General features: G+C 36.0%; 1 protein-coding gene and 1 gene segment (V, D, J or C); one reads left to right on the top strand and one right to left on the bottom strand.

Annotated features, from left to right (window-relative positions):
- The window catches only part of LOC100704393 (zinc finger protein OZF), an 883,579-nt gene that overhangs the window by 284,620 nt on the left and 575,941 nt on the right, over positions 1-23,018 (top strand). The gene's annotated exons all lie outside the window — the stretch shown is intronic.
- On the bottom strand, positions 5,200-5,891 carry LOC109201796 (T cell receptor alpha variable 3-like). The segment is given in 2 exon segments: positions 5,200-5,558; positions 5,643-5,891. Coding segments are annotated over 2 exon segments (399 nt in total).

Here is a 23,018-nt window from a genome sequence, read left to right as displayed (position 1 = left end):
CAGTCGGGATCTAGGTTGTTCTAAGAGCATCTGGCAAGAGGATCTTAGTGCCCTCCTGGGGTCTAGAGAGTATAGAGAGTTACAATAGTCCAGTCTACAGGTGATAAATACTAGAGATGGCACGATACCACTTTTTTATGTCCGATACCGATACCGATATCATAAATTTGGATATCTGCCGATACCGATATTAATCCGATATAGTGTGTTTTTTAATCAATAAAACTGTTTCTTTAATATCTTGCTGCATTTTGTATAAATTCATACTCAAGTTTAAATAAACAACAACACTAAAGCTACTCTGTTATACCTGTATGTAAAAAATACACTGCACCCAAAATATTTCATAGTTCAGCAATACTGATCAATCTAATAAACTTAAACCTGCTCCATCCTTCCTATTCTGGTATTTTAAAGAGTACTTAGCAGAAATATTAAGCAACCTAACTAATAGGGTTGCAAACTCCCAGCAAAAAAAAAATAGGGAACCACCGCCCACCCTCCATCTCATGATGCTTAATCGACATAATCAACTTTAATTTGATGCAGTGTGAAAAAAAATGCACAGAAATAAATTATTTTTCAAGTAAATAGATTCAACATCTTTCTACTACAGAATTGCAGAATTCACAGATGGTATCTTCCCAAAGGAAAAAGTACTATAGCTTACTGGGGTATATTAGACATTTAACAGTTACTATATACAGTAATGGACTTCTATACATTTTACATCAGATTAAAACTTTGGGTGTAAGATTCAGATAATTATTTATTACAAGCTAGACATTTTAAATGAGAATAAGAAAGAAAAGTATGCCTTTGTGCCCACCTTTTCCCTGTTAATGCCCTATCGGCCCCCCTGGCTAAACTTTGCTAGATCCGCCCCTGCACAGTTACCAGCCGTCAGCTACGTAGAAAAGGATCCTGGTCTAGAAAGTAATATTAAATAAATTCTAACAACAGCTTATCAAGGTTAAACGTGCTGCTGTTGTTCAGCCGCTGGTTTCCTCTTTCTGGTGCAAAGTGGGCCAAAAACAAAGAAGAGAGACGGACTGGCGACAGAAAAGCCGATCAGCTGATCATTAAGGAGTTTCATGAAGTAGCGGCAGGAGAGGGAGAGAGAAGAAGCAGACGCTCCATATATCGGTGGTTAAGCTTAACGCAGGTACGCTTTACAAACATTCAGAGATGAACTTACACACTTGCTTTACTTCTCTCTGGGATAACTTCCTGGGAGATGAAATGCTGGTTTGCTAGCGAGGCTACAAATACACACAGCCGCTCTATCACGTGATGCACACTGCTCCGACTGCTACGGTTATGAGCCGAGTTACGCCGTGTCGCAAGTTTTGTGAGGTGCTTTTTTGATATTTAATGGATCGGATTACATTTTTTATTTCTCGCCGATATCCGATCCAGTAATTTAGGTCAGTATCGGACCGATACCGATACCTAATATCGGATCGGTCCATCTCTAATAAATACATGAATAAGTTTTTCAAGTACTTTTAAAGGAATATAGGGCTTCACCTTTGATATCAAACACAACTGATAAAAGCTAGTTTTTACCACTGAGGACACTTGCTTCTCCAATTTAAGAGAGCTATCCAAAAACACTCCAAGGTTTCTTACCGTGTGAGAGAGAAGCTGGCAAGAGGACCAAGGGTGTCTGTTAACTGACCCAGAGGGGTATGACTGTCAAAGACAATTACTTCAGTTTTATTTTCATTCAAAGTGAGAAAGTTTTGTGATAGCCAAACTTTAACATCATGAAGACAGTTGAACAAAGGTTGTAGTGGGTCAGAGACATCCAAGTTCAGGGGGAAGTAAATTTGGATGTCGTCGGCATAGCAGTGGAAGGAGATGTTATATTTGTTGAAAATAGAGCCCAAAGGCAGCAAATACAGGGAGAACAAAGTAGGACCAAGAACAGACCCCTGAGGCACACCACAGTGGATAGGGGCAGAAGAAGAAAAGTACTGACCCATAGGAAGTCCTCTCTGAAAGATATGATTTAAACCAAGATAGTCCTGTGCCTTTGAGACCAACAACGTGCTCCAGCCTCGATAATAAAATGTGGTGATCAACCGTATTGAATGCAGAGGTCAAATAAGGTAAAACCAAAACCACAGAGCAGCCTGAGTCGCCAGTTAAAAGTAAATCATTAAAAACTCTTACAGCCGTTTCTGTACTGTGGCGAGGTTTAAAACCAGACTGGAACTTTTCACCAATATTGTTAGCGTCTAAGAAGGACTGAAGTTGCTTAAGAACTACTTTTTCCAAAATTTTAGACATAAAAGGGAGTTTGGAAATTGGCCTGTAACTGGAGAGAGCACTAGGGTCAAGATTTTTCTTCTTAATAACAGGTTGTACAACAGCATGTTTCAAGGCAATCGGCACACAACCTGATGACAGTGATGCGCTCAGCAATAGTAGAATATAAGGCCCAATGGTGTTCAAAGCTTCCTTGAAGATGCAGGAGGGAAGAATATCATACGGGGAGTTAGAAATTCTACGGTGACCAATTATCTCCTTTAAGGTGGAGAAAGACACTCAAACTGCTGAAAAACAATCTGAACTTGAGAAGCAGGAACTTGGCCAGCCAATGTCAGCAAATATGGAGCCCTTAGGGCTGAGATAAACAGATTAGTGAGCTTATCAACCGAAAGATCCTCATTACTGTTAGCATCACAAAGGACAGAGTTGGTAAAAGCAGCGGAGAAATGAGCAGTGGTCTGGGAATTAATCGTGCACCATTGGTGCAACGGACCCACACCGCTCAGCTCCACATTACACACTGAAACGTTGTTGTTATTCTTTGATTTCTCCTTTGTCTATAACTTCTTGTATTCTGAGTTCTGTTTTTGAATTGTAGTTCTTAGGTTTAGTTCTGTGCCCAGTTTCCTGTTTTACTTTGACAGTCAGTTATAAAATATGCTAAATGTGAGATATTTGTTTATCAGAAGATTTTGCTGTTTGACTGTATTCACTAATTTGTTCCTGTCTGAACGTTCCTACAGTTGGTTTGTGGTTGATGTGGATTTGCTGCTCATGTGAATCCTCCCACAGTGTTTCATTAGCAGCTGTAACCACAGTGACTCTGATAAAACAGGAATTAGCAGAATCCATCTGATATGAAGCTGTGCTTTGAATACCACTTCCCTCCTCTTTGAAGAGTAGTCAGATATCTGTGTTCAGGTTTTTGTACAGCCTCTTCTGCACTTTGTATCACTGTGTTTCTAGAGCACAGTAGTAGAGAGCTGTGTCTGCCAGGGTTAGGGCTGTTATGGTCAGATCAGTTGTTGTATCTGATGTTTGGGTTTTGTAACGTTTATTAGGAATATATTCACCACTCCATGATCCTTCTCTTTTCCAGAGTATAAACTGAGGAGCCTGAAGGTCTGAATCATGTCTGTACCAGTGAAGGTAAATATAACTATCACTTGTTTGATAGCTACATGTGAGTTTGACAGATTTTCCTTCTGTTTCAGTGAGTTCAGTTTGTTGAGGAGTGATTGAGTCTCCAGCTGTTAGTCCTGGAAAAAGAAAGAAGAAAAGTAGTGAAATGCAGTCTGTATATCTGCTTAATGCAGCAGCTTCAACTAAACTTTAATCCCTGTTCTTAAACTCACCTATAATGTGAGATAGAAGCAAAAAGAGGTGCAGCAACATGTCTTTGGAGTTATTAAAGCCAGACAGACAGCACATGAACAATGTTCTTCCACTGCAGCAGATTCATCAGGTTGTGATTTTATTTCCTCAACCTTTTTGCTCTGCAGACAGAAATCATCTCATTGGTTTAGCTGCACTTTTTTGGGCGGGGCCTATGATTGATTTTGACGCTCCAACATGGAGGTGAGTGAAACAGTAGCTGTGTCCCAAAACGTCGGCTGCATCCTCCGGAGGCCGCATTTGAAGGCCGATTACGTCACAGCCCGGCGACGAAGGCTGTCCCAATTCGTCGACTCCTTCAAATGCAGCCGACAAATGCGTCCTTCATTTCCCCGAATTTGAAGGATGGGTTGGGTGTGTCCTTCGTGGCCAACCATATCCCAGAATTCATAGCGCGGTCCAGCCAAATTTCAGCTGCCAACAATGGCGGCCGCTACTAAGTTTTAAAGTTAGTCTTATTACTCTTTCTGGGTCACAAAATAGACTTTTAACATATTTTCAGGCGAGAAAGTGGCGGTGTAAACTTCAAATATCTGCTTGGTTTATCAAGACATCGCATATTTGCAAAAGTGCGCCGACGTTTTCGGAGACGTCTGTTACCCACCTGCTCGATAGCAAACCGGGGGATTCAATGGTCGCTCGAGCCGGCGAGAGCAGCGGACTCCCGGCGTCATCGTTTTCAGACCCCCGCTCTTTCGCTACTCATGTTAAACATGATATATAAGTCACTCGGATAACTTAAAAATGTAATTGTTTGCCTTATTTCGGTGTTTTATTTGTTCCGGAGTAAATCGGGTTGGCTGAGATCAAAGTTATTAGATTATTAGATTAACTAAAACTTTATTAATCTATCGGGTGGGTTCCTCTGGGATTTTCACACAGCTGAATAAACGTCAAAAAGAAAACTGATTAAACAGAAGTGTGAGACGGTCGAGAATTTACGCCAGTGTCCTGTTATATTTTAGATAGCAAGGAGCAGACGGCCGAGTTTATTAAACTCCACCGACACAGCGGTGACGCAGATCTGAAGGCTAGACTGTCCCATTTCACAGCCTCGCACTTCCGGCCTTCTCGGTCTTCGAAGGACCCGGCCCACGTAGACCGCGAAGGCCGGGTCCTCCGAAGGATGCAGCCGACGTTTTGGGACACAGCTAGTAAAATTTACAGTGATGATAAATAATCAAAATGTTGCAGTGAGTCTTTCTGAGTCTGTCATTCAGATTTTCTTTGCTATTTGAAGATTCATATCTCAGCTGAGATGAAAAGTGTCGACACACTGGACTCCAACATGGCAGCATGTGTGTGTGTGTTCTTTCTGAAGCCTCTTCAACCAACCACTGTCTCACAATCTGGATCTTCCTTCTGAAGCATCCCTCCTGTTTTTAAACCATCTGCTGAATCTTCTACATGAGAGGTGGACTCACAGCAGGCTTGATGGGCCCAAACCTCCCATGATAAAGGAAAGTGCTTTTTTCCTGCTTCTTACTCCACCTCTGACATGTTTTACCTTAGTATGTAAAAAAACCCCACTGAATTACATTTTTATTGTACAGCTGTTTTCTCCTGGTGATTTCCTGTCACTGTGGGCCTCACAGCACAGTAGTACACAGCAGAGTCTGTCACTGCAGCAGAGGAGATGTTGAGATCGATTTGTTTTTGATCATCCACAACTTGAACAGACAGTCCAGAGATTTCTTCTTTCATTACACTTCCTGATCCCAAATGATAGATCAGGAACTCTGGTGGTTTTCCAGGATATTGTCGATACCAGTAAAACTCGTCACTTCCAGTTGCTTTTTTGGAGTATCTATAGGACAGAGTAACAGTGCTGCCTTCTACACTGAACACTTCTTTGTTGGTTGGAGTGAGATCTTCACAGCTGACACCTAAAGGAACAGAAACATATTTGATACTTTTATAAATCATCACAATTCAAATGTATTTCTTTAAACACACAGATTGTAACGTACCTGTTAGAATGGTGAGAATCAGTAAAGAAAGTGCATAATAGTCCAAAGACAACATGTTGAATGAAGGTAAAGTTTATGGTTTGTGTGCTGAACTCTGTTGAATGTGGAGGTTTCTCTCTCTTCTAGTTCAGTAACAGCTCAGCTCCTCCCTGAATCTCTCCTCCTCCTCTCTGATCTGGGTTTGAACTTCTCTCACTTCCTCCTCTTTACACACTAGTAGCAGCATTTTCACTTTCAGGTGGGAGCTCATATTTCAGCTCTAATTATGTGTGCCTATGGAAAGAGGCACACATATTACTATTCGTCGGATTTATTATTCTTATTATGTGTGCCTATGCCAAGAGGCACACATATTACTATTCGTCGGATTTATTATGTGTGCCTATGCCAAGAGGCACACATATTACTATTCCTCGGATTTATTATTCTTATTATTATTATTATTATGTGTGCCTATGACAAGAGGCACACATATTACTATTCGTCGGATTTATTATTCTTATTATTATTATGTGTGCCTATGCCAAGAGGCACACATATTACTATTCGTCGGATTTATTATTCTTATTGTGTGGATGCTTTAAGGCATCCACACTATAGTGTTCCTGTTTCTCTTTATTCTTTATTGTGTGGATGCTTTATGCATCCACACTATTGAGTTCCTGTTTCTCTTTATTCTTTATTGTGTGGATGCCCTAAAAGGGCTTCCACACTATTGAGTTCCTGTTTCTCTTTATTGTGTGGATGCCCTAAAAGGGCTTCCACACTATTGAGTTCCTGTTTCTCTTTATTGTGTGGATGCCCTAAAGGGCTTCCACACAATTGTTTTCCTGTTTCTCTTTATTCTTTATTATTCCTGTTGCTTCCGTACGTTTTTCGGCACTTAACTACTCCTCCAGTTTTCAGCCGATTTTCTCAGTTCAAACTCTAAACTGTTCTGCCCTTTCTGCTAATTCCAGCTATGACTTTTGGTGTTTATTACTCTTATACTTTTTAAAATATTACACTTTTTTCCTTTAATTTGTCCCATTGAAATGAATGGGAAACTTCCACAATTCTGCTAAAACTTGCTTGTCTTTCAAACTTAACTACGTTCTCATGCTTTCACCTAGAAACTCCATTCAAACTTTAAAATGTTCTCAGATTATTGGGCTATTCCTGTCTGATTCAGCTTTTTCAGATCTTCTACCGTTTTAATCTTATCTCTCTTTAAGTTTTCAGTTGCAAAATTGTGATTTTTCAGAAAATACATGCGTTGCTATGGTTGCTATGCAATTAAGTCAGAGTGAGTGCTGGTCCGTTCTGAATTTTCTCTTCATGTCTAAACAACTTCTTGCTACTCACTCAATTTCCACTCAACCCCCACAAATTATACATCAAAACGTAGGTATTTTTGCTGGCTTTCAGACAATGTCACTATCTTTATTGTGAGATTTACCGTTTTTTCGCAATTTGCCTCGGAGTGACACAAGGTCTGACAACTCCCCATTCAAAGTCTATGGGGAGGTTTTGAAATTCAGAGCTGAAATTCTGTAACGGGAGGCATTTTCAAATCGCCATATCTCTTTAACAACGCAAAGTTAGGACATGAGGCTTGTGCCAATATATCTTCAGACACTGCTGACACTCACAGTGGAAGCAGTTTTTACAATTATCTTACCGTTGAGCAATGAATTACGTTTGTTTGAGGGGTGGAAATCTGTCCTTCTCTCAGTCTTCAAACTCTGGAAATGAAGCAGTTTCTTCTCTCGTCATATCTCCGCGATGGAGGTAGAACGAGCTATGAAAATCGCAGTCAAAATACACCAAAGTCCGCTGATTCACCCAGTACAAGAATTATGCTGCTAGCCCTCCTAGTTTTTGAGTTACACGACGTTTTGTAACTCGAAAAAACGGCGTTTTTCGCCTCTCACCGCGATCTATTTTCTGACTGCCCAAGTATCTGTCTTTCAGACCGCCGCCCCCTTTCCAGGTGGCGCAATCAGTAATGACACGGCTCTGCAGCTCAAAGGTCGTGGGTTCAATCCCACCTTGGTCCACGTTTTTTTTTTTCACTACAAATTTATACACTATCACAGACCTGTAATTTATATTGCTAATTTATTACAATTCTGCAAAGTTTTATGATTTTAGCAGCTTTTCTAATATGGACCTCAGATTCTTGTTAACGCTCCATGGCAGAAACAAGTACACAGCCTGATGAAGCAGACAGAGGCAGTACCTCTGATTGGTGAATTTGAGCAGAACCAGGTTGTTCTTTCATTTCATTTCTTTATTTATTTCACACATGGTTCAACAGTGTTTCTTTTTCTACATACAGAACCTTCTGCCTCTTTTCAGCAGAAATTCTGCTCATTCACCTCATCTCTTGTGTTGGAGTGCCCTCTTGTGGCGCCTTTTGGGTAGTGCCTTAGTAAACGTGAACACTGCAAAGAAGTGGTATCAGACTGGTTTGTAGTGGAGGAATTTGTTGCCAGTTTCTTTCATCTTCAATCCGTATTCATGTTGTAATGTAGTAGTACCACAATATGGCAGAAACACTATGTTTTGGCACAAATACTTTGATGTGGTATGCTTTAGCTTCTTCACCCCTTTTCAGCAAAATTTTCATTTTTTTTCCACCCCTTTTCAGCACAAATTCCAGCTTTTTTGGCTGTTTTCAGAAAAAAAAAAAAACTCTTTTCAGAAGAAACTGCTGATTCATCTCTTTTCAGCGCAAGTTTTATGATTTTAGCAGCTTTTCTAATATGGACCTCAGATTCTTGTTAACGCTCCATGGCAGAAATACATACAAGTACCCACCTGATGAAGCACACAGAGGCAGTACCTCTGATTTGTGAATTTGAGCAGAAACAGGTTGTTTTGCCTCTTTTCAGCAGAAATTCTGCTGATTCACCTCTATTCAGCACAACGTTCTGCTTCTTTGCCTCTTTTCTGCAGAAATTCTGCTGATTCACCTCTTTTCTGCAAAATTTTCAATCATTTCACCTCTTATCAGCGCAATTCTCAGCAGTTTCTGCTCATTTCACCGTAATTGTCAGTCTCTCCATCTCTTACCTTGTGAGAGTGAATTTGGCACAGTGAGATGAGTAGCTGCCTTGCGCCCAGGAGGTCCAGGTTCGAATCCTGCTCAGGGTGACATTTTTTTTCCACCACCATGCAACTTTTCATCTTTTTCAGCTTTTCAGCAGACAGCTTCAGCGTTAAGGCATCCACACAGCATTTTCGCAGGAAATGCAAATTTTTCTAGTTCTTTATTATACTTTATTCTGGTTGCTTCCGTACGTTTTTTGCCGCTTAACTACTGCTTCAGTTTTCAGCCGATTTTCACCGTTCAAACTCTATACTGTTCTGCTCTTTCTGCTGACGTAGGCTATGACTTTTGGTGTTTATTACTGTTATACTTTTTAAAATATTACACCTTTTTCCTTTAATTTGTCCCATTGAAATGAATGGAAATCTTCAGAAATTCTGCTAAAACTTGCTTGTTTTTGAAACTTAACTACTTTGTCATACTTTCACCCAGAAACTCCATTCAAACTTTAAAATGTTCTCAGGTTATTGGGCTATTACTGTCTGATTCAGCGTTTTCAGATCTTCCACCGTTTTAATTTTATACCTCTTTAAGTTTTCAGTTGCAAAATTGTGATTTTTCAGAAAATACATGCGTTGTTATGGTTGCTATGCAATTAACTCAGAGTGGACAGTGAAACTTTCTGAATTTTCACCACTTGTCTGAACAACTTCATACTACTCGCTCAATTTCCACTCAACCCCCACAAATTATACATCAAAACATAGGTATTTTTGCTGGCTTTCACAAAATTTCACTATCATTGTTGTGGGACTTATAGATGTTTTGCAAATCTCCTTAGAGTAACATAAAGTCTGAAAACTCTCCATAGAAACTCAATGGAGAGTTTCTTCAAAATCAGCGCTGGAATTCTCTAATGAGAGGCATTTTCAAATCGTCATATCTCCTTAACGAAACAAAGTTGAGACATGAGGCTTGTGCAAATATATCTTCAGACACTCCTGATGCTCACAATTCAAGAAGTTTTTTCTCACCTATTACCGTTCTGAGATGAGTTACACTTGTTTGAGGGTAGGAAATTCATCATTCGCTCAGATCTGCTCAGATTTCAAACTCTGGAAATGAGGCACTTTTTTCTCTCGTCATATCTTTTTGATGGATTTCCACAGAGCCCTGAAAATTCCCATGACTGTTCACCAAAGCCTGCTGTTTCTTACGGTGAAAAAATGATTTTGATGCTCCATATAGATTTAGAGTTACAAAATGTTGTTTGAGGGCAAGTCAAGGCAGTTTTGCTTTGCCTCTACTCAGTTACAGTATATTACAAGTCATATATCTTCAATAATTTATAGTTTATCTCTGAATTATGAAGACCTGTAGATTCCCCCATCTCTTCTGAACAAAACGGTGTCAGAATGAGCGTTCTAGCCCCTACGGTTAGGAAATTATGGCCATTTGTTCGAGGGGAGTCCTGAATGTGAGAAATACACTGAAGAAGACTCATACTTCTCTCTGTGTCTGTGTGTGTAAGGGCTGATTACAGCAGGTGCAGCCAATTTAACTGACCTAGATATACCAAGCCCAGACTCTTAACAGCCACTGTTCCCTTTAGGCTCTGTGTATGTGTGTGTGTATCAATATTTCTCCCATGTTAAAGTATTACTCCTCCATAATAGTATTTCTGCTAAACCAAAGTACTTCTACTACATCTTAGTACTTCTGCTCAATCATAGTAATTCTGGGTAATCATAGTATTTTTGCCAAATCATGGTATTTGTGCCAAATCATGGTTTTTGTGTCAAATCATGACATTTCTGATATGTTATAGTATTACTAGTAGGTGGAGGTATTTCTGTTATGTTATAGTATATGTGCTGAATATAGTATATCTGCCAAATCATAGTATTTATCCCAAATCATAGTATTTATGCAAAATTGCAGTATTTCTGCTAAAAAGCAGAAATAGTACCTTTTAGCAGAAATTTCTGTCAAAAGATATTATTTATGTTAAAACATAGTATTTCTGCTAAATCATAGTATTTGTGCCAAATCATAGTATTTGTACTAAGTCATAGTACTTGTGCCAAATCATAGTATTTGTACCCAATCATAGTATTTCTGCCATATCATTGTATTTGTGCCAAATCATGGTATTTTTTTGCCAAATCATGGTATTTGTGCCAGATCATGTTATTTGTGCCCAATTAAAATTTCTGTTATGTTATAGTATTACTACTAAGTCGTAGAATTTCTACCACATCATAGTATTCCTTCAAAATCAAAGTATTACTGCAGTTTCATAGTATTTGAGCAAAGTCGTAGTATTTGTGCAAAAACATACTATGTCTGAAAAATCACAGTATATCTGTTATATTATAGTATTACTACTAAGGCATAGTATTTCTACCAACTCATAGTATTCCTTCAACATGATAGTATTACTGCAGTTTCATAGTATTTGAGCAAAATCGTAGTATTTGTGAAAAAACATACTGTGTCTGCAAAATCAGTATAACTGTTATGTTATAGTATTACTACTAAGGCATAGTATTTCTACCACATCATAGTATTCCTTCAAAATCATAGTATTACTGTAGTATTTGCAAACATACTATGTCTGCAAAATCACAGTATATCTGTTTATTATAGTATTACTACTAAGGCATAGTATTTCTACCAAATCATAGTATTCCTTCAAAATCATAGTATTACTGCAGTTTCATAGTATTTGAGCGAAGTTGTAGTATTTGTGCAAAAACATACTATGTCTGCAAAATCACAGTATATCTGTTATATTATAGTATTACTACTAAGGCATAGTATTTCTACCAAATCATAGTATTCCTTCAACATGATAGTATTACTGCAGTTTCATAGTATTTGAGCAAAATCATAGTATTTGCGCAAAAACATACTGTGTCTGCAAAATCAGTATACCTGTTATGTTATAGTATTACTACTATGGCATAGTATTTCTACCACATCATAGTATTCCTTCAAATCATGTATTACTGCATTTCATAGTATTTGAGCAAAGTCGTAGTATTGTGCAAAACATACTATGTCTGCAAAATCACAGTATATCTGTTATATTATAGTATTACTACTAAGGCATAGTATTTCTACCAAATATATTCCTTCACATGATAGTATTATTTCATAGTATTTGAGCAAAATCATAGTATTTGGCAAAACATACTGTGTCTGCAAATCAGTATACCAGTTATGTTATAGTATTACTACTATGGCATAGTATTTCTACCACATCATAGTATTCCTTCAAAATCATCGTATTACTGCAATTTCATAGTATTTGAGCAAAGTCGTAGTATTTGTGCAAAAACATACTATGTCTGCAAAATCACAGTATATCTGTTATATTATAGTATTACTACTAAGGCATAGTATTTCTACCAAATCATAGTATTCCTTCAACATGATAGTGTTACTGTAGTTTCATAGTATTTGAGCAAAATCGTAGTATTTGTGCAAAAACATACTGTGTCTGCAAAATCAGTATAACTGTTATGTTATAGTATTACTACTAAGGCATAGTATTTCTACCACATCATAGTATTCCTTCAAAATCATAGTATTACTGCAATTTCATAGTATTTGAGCAAAGTCGTATTATTTGTGCAAAAACATACTATGTCTGCAAAATCACAGTATATCTGTTATATTATAGTATTACTACTAAGGCATAGTATTTCTACCAAATCATAGTATTCCTTCAACATGATAGTGTTACTGTAGTTTCATAGTATTTGAGCAAAATCGTAGTATTTGTGCAAAAACATACTGTGTCTGCAAAATCAGTATAACTGTTATGTTATAGTATTACTACTAAGGCATAGTATTTCTACCACATCATAGTATTCCTTCAAAATCATAGTATTACTGCAATTTCATAGTATTTGAGCAAAATCGTAGTATTTGTGCAAAAACATACTATGTCTGAAAATCACAGTATATCTGTTATATTATAGTATTACTACTAAGGCATAGTATTTCTACCAACTCATAGTATTCCTTCAACATGATAGTATTACTGCAGTTTCATAGTATTTGAGCAAAATCGTAGTATTTGTGAAAAAACATACTGTGTCTGCAAAATCAGTATAACTGTTATGTTATAGTATTACTACTAAGGCATAGTATTACTGCAATTTCATAGTATTTGAGCAAAGTCGTAGTATTTGTGCAAAAACATACTATGTCTGCAAAATCAGTATAACTGTTATGTTATAGTATTACTATTAAGGCATAGTATTTCTACCACATCATAGTATTCCTTCAAAATCATAGTATTACTGCAATTTCATAGTATTTGAGCAAAGTCGTAGTATTTGTGCAAAAACATACTATGTCTGCAAAATCAGTATAACTGTTATGTTATAGTATTACTACTAAGGCATAGTATTTCTACCAATCATAGTATTCCTTCAAATCATAGTATTACTGCAATTTCATAGTATTTGAGCAAAATCGTAGTATTTGTGCAAAAACATACTATGTCTGCAAAATCACAGTATATCTGTTATATTATAGTATTACTACTAAGGCATAGTATTTCTACCAAATCATAGTATTCCTTCAAAATCATAGTATTACTGCAATTTCATAGTATTTGAGGAAAATCGTAGTATTTGTACAAAAACATACTATGTCTGCAGAATCACAATATATCTGTTTTGTTATAGTATTACTACTAAGGCATAGTACAACGTTCTACTTCTTTACCTCTCTTCAGTAGAAATTCTGCTGATTCACCTATTTTAAGCAGAATTTTCAGCCTTTCACCTCTTATCAGTATAAATCTCAGTATGTTCTGCTCATTTCAGAATGAACCTTTTCACCTCTTTTCAGTACAAATTTGAACTTCTGTACCCCTTTTAAGCAGAATTTTGCATTTTCACGTCTTTTCAGCAAAAGATTCTGCATCTTCACTTGTTTTCAGCATAATCTTTCTGTTTCTTTACTGCCATAAAATTTTTGTAGCTTTTCATCTTTTTCAGTCATTTTCAGCAGACAGCTTCAGCGTTAAGGCATCCACACAGCATTTTCGCAGGAAATGCAAACTTTTTCTAGTTCTTTATTATACTTTATTCTGGTTGCTTCCGTACGTTTTTTGCCGCTTAACTACTGCTTCAGTTTTCAGCCGATTTTCACCGTTCAAACTCTATACTGTTCTGCTCTTTCTGCTGACGTAGGCTATGACTTTTAGTGTTTATTACTGTTATACTTTTTAAAATATTACACTTTTTTCCTTTAATTTGTCCCATTGAAATGAATGGAAATCTTCAGAAATTCTGCTAAAACTTGCTTGTTTTTGAAACTTAACTACTTTGTCATACTTTCACCCAGAAACTCCATTCAAACTTTAAAATGTTCTCAGATTATTGGGCTATTCCTGTCTGATTCAGCTTTTTCAGACCTTCTACCGTTTAAATCTTATCTCTCTTTAAGTTTTCAGTTGCAAAATTGTGATTTTTCAGAAAATACATGCGTTGTTATGGTTGCTATGCAATTAACTCAGAGTGGACAGTGAAACTTTCTGAATTTTCACCACTTGTCTGAACAACTTCATGCTACTCGCTCAATTTCCACTCAACCCCCACAAATTATACATCAAAACGTAGGTATTTTTGCTGGCTTTCAGAAAATGTCACTATCATTCTTGTGGGACTTATAGATGTTTTGCAAATCTCCTTAGAGTAACATAAAGTCTGAAAACTCTCCATAGAAACTCAATGGAGAGTTTCTTCAAAATCAGCGCTGGAATTCTCTAATGAGAGGCATTTTCAAATCGTCATATCTCCTTAACGAAACAAAGTTGAGACATGAGGCTTGTGCAAATATATCTTCAGACACTCCTGATGCTCACAATTCAAGAAGTTTTTTCTCACCTATTACCGTTCTGAGATGAGTTACACTTGTTTGAGGGTAGGAAATTCATCATTCGCTCAGATCTGTTCAGATTTCAAACTCTGGAAATGCGGCACTTTTTTCTCTCGTCATATCTTTTTGATGGATTTCCACAGAGACCTGAAAATTCCCATGACTGTTCACCAAAGCCTGCTGTTTCTTACGGTGAAAGAATGATTTTGATGCTCCATATAGATTTAGAGTTACAAAACGTTGTTTGAGGGCAAGTCAAGGCAGTTTTGCTTTGCCTCTACTCAGTTACAGTGTATTACAAGTCATATATCTTCAATAATTTATAGTTTATCTCTGAATTATGAAGACCTGTAGATTCCCCATCTCTTCTGAACAAAACGGTGTCAGAATGAGCGTTCTAGCCCCTACGGTTAGGAAATTATGGCCATTTGTTCGAGGGGAGTCCTGAATGTGAGAAATACACTGAAGAAGACTCACACTCTCTCTGTGTCTGTGTGTGTAAGGGCTGATTACAGCAGGTGCAGCCAATTTAACTGACCTAGATATACCAAGCCCAGACTCTTAACAGCCACTGTTCCCTTTAGGCTCTGTGTATGTGTGTGTATCAATATTTCTCCCATGTTAAAGTATTACTCCTCCATAATAGTATTTCTGCTAAATCAAAGTACTTCTACTACATCTTAGTACTTCTGCTCAATCATAGTAATTCTGGGTAATCATAGTATTTTTGCCAAATCATGGTATTTGTGCCAAATCATGGTTTTTGTGTCAAATCATGACATTTCTGATATGTTATAGTATTACTAGTAGGTGGAGGTATTTCTGTTATGTTATAGTATATGTGCTGAATATAGTATATCTGCCAAATCATAGTATTTATCCCAAATCATAGTATTTATGCAAAATTGCAGTATTTCTGCTAAAAAGCAGAAATAGTACCTTTTAGCAGAAATTTCTGTCAAAAGATATTATTTATGTTAAAACATAGTATTTCTGCTAAATCATACTATTTGTGCCAAATCATAGTATTTGTACTAAGTCATAGTACTTGTGCCAAATCATAGTATTTGTACCCAATCATAGTATTTCTGCCATATCATTGTATTTGTGCCAAATCATGGTATTTTTTTGCCAAATCATGGTATTTGTGCCAGATCATGTTATTTGTGCCCAATTAAAATTTCTGTTATGTTATAGTATTACTACTAAGTCGTAGAATTTCTGTTATGTTATAGTATATCTGCTGATTATAGTATATGTGCCAAGTCATAGTATTTATAGCAAATCATAGTATTTGTGCCCAAACATAGTATTTCTTGCCAAATTGTAGTATTTGTGCAAAAACATACTATGTCTGCAAAATCACAGTATATCTGTTATGTTATAGTATTACTACTAATGCATAGTATTTCTACCAAATCATAGTATTCCTTCAAAATCATAGTATTACTGCAATTTCATAGTATTTGAGCGAAATCGTAGTATTCGTGCAAAAACATATTGTCTGTTAAATCACAGTATATCTGTTATGTCATAGTATTACTACTAAGGCATAGTATTTCTACCTAATCATGGTATACCTTCAAAATTATAGTATTACTGCAATTTCATAGTATTTGAGCAAAATCGTAGTATATGTGCAAAAACATACTATGTCTGCTAAATCACAGTATATCTGTTATGTTAAAGTATTAGTACTAAGTCACAGTATTTCTGCCAATTCGTAGTATTTGTACTAAATCATGGTACTTGTGCCAAATCATAGTATTTTTTGCAAATCATAGTATTCGAACCAAAACATAGTAGTATTTGTACGAAGTCATAGTATTTCTTCTAAATCATAGTATTTCAATCAAATCTCAGTAGTTGTGCTAAAACGCAGTATTATTGCCAAATCATAGTATTTGTACTGAAACATAGTGTTTGTGCCAATAAGAGTATTTCTACTAAATCATAGTACTTGTGCCAAATCATAGTATTTCTGCCACATTGTGCTAGTTGTGCAAAAACATAGACTGTCTGCAAAATCATAGTATATCTGTTATGTTATAGTATTACTACTAAGGCATAGTATTTCTACCAAATCATAGTATTCCTTCAAAATCATAGTATTACTGCAATTTCACAGTATTTGAGCGAAATCGTAGCATATGTGCAAAAACATACTATGTCTTCAACATCACAGTATATCTGTTATGTTATAGTATTACTACTAAGTCACAGTATTTCTGCCAATTCGTAGTATTTGTACTAAATCATACTACTCGTGCCAAATCATAGTATTCAAATCAAAATATAGTATTTGTACCAAAGCATTGTATTTGTACAAAGTACAGTATTTCTGCCAAATCATAGAATTACTGCAATTTCATAGTATTTTGAGGAATCCCTTTTGTTATAGTATTACTTCTAAGTCGTAGTATTTCTGCTTTGTCATAGTATTTGTACTGAAACATAGTATTTCTGCTAAATCATAGTATTTCTCTCATCTTAAAGTACTCAATTATAGTATTTGTGCCAAAGTTTAGTATTTCTGCCAAATCATATTATCTCTGCTAAATCATAGTGTCTGCCAAATCATAGTATTTGTGCCAAATTATGGGATTTTGCCAAAACATGGTACTTGTGCCAAATTATAGTATTTGTGCCCAGTTAATATTTCTGTTATGTTATAGTATTACTACTAAGTCGTAGAATTTCTGTTATGTTCTGCCAAATCATAGTATTACGGCTATTTCAAAGTATTTGAGTGAAATTACAGTGCGTCTGCAAAAACATTGTATTTCTGCTAAATCATAGTATTTCTGTTATCTTAAAGTACTTGCACTCAATTATAGTATTTGTGCCAAAACATAGTATTGCTGCTATATCATAGTATTTGAGCCAAATCATAGTATATGTCCTAAAACATAGTATTTCTGCCAAATCATACTATTTGTCCTAAAGCATAGTATTTCAACAAAATCACAGTACTTCTGCTATGTTATAGTATTTGTGCTTGTAGAAAAACCTGTGTTATTGTGAGCTACATTACCCAGCAGCCTCTGAGCAGTGAGGGAATTCATGGGACTTCTGAGCTAGATGGTCTTCCTTCGTTCCTGGGCTAACGATTGAGGAGAGAGCTGCTGGGAAGGGGAGCAAATAGCCCATCCTGTATTTGTTGGGGATGGTGTGTGTCACATAAACGTGAGTTAATGTTCCATGCTTAAGATGTTTACCCTGCTACTTGTGTGTATTGGTTTTAGTTACCTTTAGCGTATGTGCTAGTTAGCAATAGCTATGGCAGCACAGTTATTTGATTGTTTTAGGCTTGTTCCTGCTTTGTTTGTTCCCCCTGCAAATTTATGTGAATTTGTACACTGTAATATCGCTGTATTACGTAGTGGCTAAGTAGGAGGCTGACTGTTACTAAGTGCATCAGTGTACATAGGTCATCTCTTGTGTTGGAGTGCCCTCTTGTGGCGCCTTTTGGGTAGTGCCTTAGTAAACGTGAACACTGCAAAGAAGTGGTATCAGACTGGTTTGTAGTGGAGGAATTTGTTGCCAGTTTCTTTCATCTTTAATCCGTATTCATGTTGTAATGTAGTAACTTTTGTGGCACAAATACCACAATATGGCAGAAATACTATGTTTTGGCACAAATACTTTGATTTGGTATACTTTAGCTTCTTCACCCCTTTTCAGCAAAATTTTCATTTTTTTCACCCCTTTTCAGCACAAATTCCAGCTTTTTTGGGCTGTTTTCAGGAAAAAAACTCTTTTCAGCAGAAACTCTGCTGATTCACCTCTTTTCAGCGCAACGTTCTGCTTCTTTGCCTCTTTTCTGCAGAAATTCTCCTGATTCACCTCTTTTCTGCACAATTCTCAGCAGCTTCTGCTGATTTCAGCAGAATTGTCAGTCTATCCACCTCTTCTTTGAGAGAATGAGTTTGGCTCAGTGAGATGAGTAGCTGCCTTGAGACCAGGAAGGCCAGGTTCAAATCCTGCTCATGGCAAAATTTCTTTTCACCACTTTTCAGCAAAAATTTGTGCTTCTTCACCTGTTTTCAGGTATTTGTAGTATTTCGTAGTATTTGTACTCAATCATAGTATTTCTGCTAAATCATACTATTCCTGCCAAATCATAGTATTTGTACTGAAACATAGTATTTCTGCCCAATCATAGTATTTGTACTAAATCATAGTACTTGTGCCGAATCATAGTATTTCTGCCATATTATAGTATTTGTGTAAAAACAGAATGTCTGCATAATCACAGTATATCTGTTATGTTATAGTATTACTTCTAAGTCGTAGACTTTCTGTTGTGTTATAGTATATCTGCTGAATATAGTATATGTGCCAAATCATAGTATTTATAGCAAATCATAGTATATGTGCCAAATCATAGTATTTATAGCAAATCATAGTATTTGTGCCAAAGCATCGTATTTGTATGGAGTCATAGTATTTCTTCTAAATCATATGTTAAAGTATATGTGCTGAATATAGTATATGTGCCAAATCGTAGTATTTAAAGCAAATCATAGTATTTGTACTAAAACATAGTATTTCTGCCATATTATAGTATTTCTGTAAAAACAGAATGTCTGCATAATCACAGTATATCTGTTATGTTATAGTATTGCTACTAAGTCACAGTATTTCTGCCAATTCGTAGTATTTGTACCCAATCATAGTATTTCTGCTAAATCATACTATTTCTGCCCAATCATAGTATTTGTACTAAATCATAGTACTTGTGCCGAATCATAGTATTTCTGCCATATTGTGGTATTTGTGCAAAAACATAGACTGTCTGCAAAATCATACTATATCTGTTATGTTATAGTATTACTACTAAGTCGTAGACTTTCTGTTATGTTATAGTATATCTGCTGAATATAGTATATGTGCCAAATCATAGTATTTAAAGCAAATCATAGTATTTGTACTAAAACATAGTATTTCTGCCATATTATAGTATTTGTGTAAAAACAGAATATCTGCATAATCACAGTATATCTGTTATGTTATAGTATTACTACTAAGGCATAGTAATTTTCAAAATCAGAGTGTTTCTGCAGAAACATAGTATTTCTGGTAAATTATAGTATTTCTAATAAATCATAGTATTTCTGCCAAATCATAGTATTTGTTTCAAATCATAGCATTCGAACTAAATCATAGTATTTGTGCCAAAACATTGTATTTGTACAAAGTCATAATATTTTAATCAAATCTCAGTAGTTGTGCTAAAACGCAGTATTATTGCCAAATCATAGTATTTGTACCCAAACATATCAGTTCAACTTATTTAACTCTTCTCAAGACCACAACACCTCTTCTTCACCCAGTTTCAGCAGAATTGTGAGTTTCGTCACCCCTTTTCAACACAAATCCCGGCTTTTTCAGGTGTTTTCAGCAGAAATCTGTTTTTTAGCAGAAATTCTGCTGTTTCACCTGTTTTCAGTGCAACTTTCTGCTTCTTTACCTGTTTTCAGTAGAAATTCTGCTGATTCACCTATTTTAAGCAGAATTTTCAGCCTTTCACCTCTTATCAGTACAAGTCTCAGTATCTTCTGGTCATTTCAGAAGAAACTTTTTCCCCTCTTTTCAGTAGAAATTTCTTTACCCCTTTTAAGCAGAATCTTTGCCTTTTCACCGCTTTTCAGCAAAAAATTCTGCTTCTTCAGCTCTTTTCAGCAGAATTTTTCAGTTTCTTTACTGCCATACAATTTTTAGCAGCTTTTCATCTTTTTCAGTCATTTTCAGCAGACAGCTTCAGCGTTAAGGCATCCACACAGCATTTTCGCAGGAAATGCAGATTTTCTAGTTGTGTGGATGCCCTAAAAGGGCTTCCACACTATTGAGATCCTGTTTCTCTTTCTTCTTTATTATTATTCTTCAAGTTGCTTCCGTACGTTTTTTGCCGTTAACTACTGCCTCAGTTTTCAGCCGATTTTCTCCGTTCAAACTCTATACTGTTCTGCTCTTTCTGCTAATGTTTGCTATGACTTTTGGTGTTTATTACTGTTATACTTTTTAAAATATTACACTTTTTTCCTTTAATTTGTCCCATTGAAATGAATGGAAATCTTCCACAATTCTGCTAAAACTTGCTTGTTTTTGAAACTTAACTACTTTGTCATACTTTCACCTAGAAACTCCATTCAAACTTTAAAATGTTCTCAGACTATTGGGCTATTGCTGTGTGATTCAGCTTTTTCAGATCTTCTACCGTTTTAATTTTACCTCTTTAAGTTTTCAGTTGCAAAATTGGGATTTTTCAGAAAATACATGCGTTGTTATGGTTGCTATGCAATTAACTCAGAGTGTGCACTCGTCCTTTCTGAATTTTCTCTTCATGTCTGAACGACTTCTTGCTACTCGCTCAATTTCCACTCAACCCCCACAAATTATACATCAAAACGTAGGTATTTTTGCTGGCTTTCAGAAAATGTCACCATCATTGTTGTGGGACTTATAGATTTTTTGCAAATCTCCTCAGAGTAACATAAAGTCTCAAAACTCTCCATAGAAACTCAATGGAGAGTTTCTTCAAAATCAGCGCTGGAATTCTCTAATGAGAGGCATTTTCAAATCGTCATATCTCCTTAACGAAACAAAGTTGAGACATGAGGCTTGTGCCAATATATCTTCAGACATCCCTGATGCTCACAATTCAAGAATTTTTTCCTCACCTATTACCGTTTTGAGATGAGTTACACTTGTTTGAGGGTAGGAAATTCGTGCCTTGCTCAGATCTCTTCAGATTTCAAACTCTGGAAATGAGGCACTTTTTTCTCTCGTCATATCTTTTTGATGGATTTCAACAGAGACCTGAAAATTTCCATGACTGTTCACCAAAGCCTGCTGTTTCTTACGGTGAAAGAATGATTTTGATGCTCCATATAGATTTAGAGTTACAAAACGTTGTTTGAGGGCAAGTCAAGGCAGTTTTGCTTTGCCTCTACTCAGTTACAGTGTGTTACAAGTCATATATCTTCAATAATTTATATTTTATCTCTGAATTATGAAGACCTGCAGATTCCCCCATCTCTTCTGAACAAAACGGTGTCAGAATGACCGTTCTAGCTCCTACGGTTAGGAAATTATGGCCATTTGTTCGAGGGGAAACCTTAATGTGAGAAATACACTGAAGAAAACCCATAGCTCTCTCTGTGTCTGTGTGTGTAAGTGCTGATTACAGCAGGTGCAGCCAATTTAGCTGACCTAGATATACCAAGCCCAGACTCTCAACAGCCCCTGTACACTTTGCTCTCTGTGTATGCGTGTGTGAGTATCAATATTTCTCCCATGTTAAAGTATTACTCCTCCATAATAGTATTTGTGCTAAATCAAAGTACTTCTACTACATCTTAGTACTTCTGCTCAATCATAGTATTTCTGCTAAATCATAGTATTTTTGAAAAATCATGGTGTTGGCCAAATCATGGTTTTGGGGCAAAACCATAATATTTATTTTATGTTATAGTATTACTACTAAGTGGAGGAATGTGTGTTATGTTATAGTATATTTGCTGAATATAGTATATCTGCCAAATCATAGTATTTATCCCAAATCATAGTATTTGTGCAAAATTACAGTATTTCTGCTAAAAAGCAGAAATAGTACCTTTTAGCAGAAATTAGTGTCAAAAGATATTATTTATGTTAAAACATAGTATTTCTGCTAAATCATAGTATTTCTGCCAAATCATAGTATTTGTACTTATTCATAGTACTTGTGCCAAATCATAGTATTTGTACCCAATCATAGTATTTCTGCAATATGATCGTATTTGTGCCAAATCATGGTATCTTTTTGCCAAATCATGGTATTTGTGCCAATCAATGTTATTTGCCCAGTTAAAATTTCTGTTATATTTAGTGTTACTACTAAGTCGTAGAATTTCTGTTATGTATAGTATACTGCTGTTATAGTATATGTGCCAAATAATAGTATTTATAGCAAATCATAGTATTACTGCCCAAACATACTACAATTTGGCAGAAATACTATTTGTGCAAAAACATAGAATTTCGGCAAAATCATAGTATATCTGTTATGTTATAGTATTACTACTAAGGCATAGTATTCCTACCAAATCATAGTATTCCAAATCATAGTATTACTGCAATTCCATAGTATTTGAGCGAAATCGTAGTATTTGTGCAAAAACATACTATGTCTGCAAAATCACATTATATCTGCTATGTTATAGTATTACTACTAAGGCATAGTATTTCTACCAAATCATAGTATTCCTTCAAAATCATAGTATCACTGCAATTTCATAGTATTTCAGCGAAATTGTAGTATTTGTACTAAATCATGGTACTTGTGCAAATCATAGTATTTTTTGCAAATCATATTATTTGAACCAAAACATTGTATTTGTACGAAGTCATAGTATTTCTTCTAAATCATAGTATTTCACCCAAATCTCAGTAGTTGT

The sequence above is a fragment of the Oreochromis niloticus genome, linkage group LG18 (genome assembly GCF_001858045.2).
Source record: "Oreochromis niloticus isolate F11D_XX linkage group LG18, O_niloticus_UMD_NMBU, whole genome shotgun sequence".
Lineage (NCBI taxonomy): Eukaryota > Metazoa > Chordata > Actinopteri > Cichliformes > Cichlidae > Oreochromis > Oreochromis niloticus.
The sequence above is the reverse complement of the archived record's forward strand: the minus strand, read 5'-3'. Positions and strand labels throughout refer to the sequence as shown.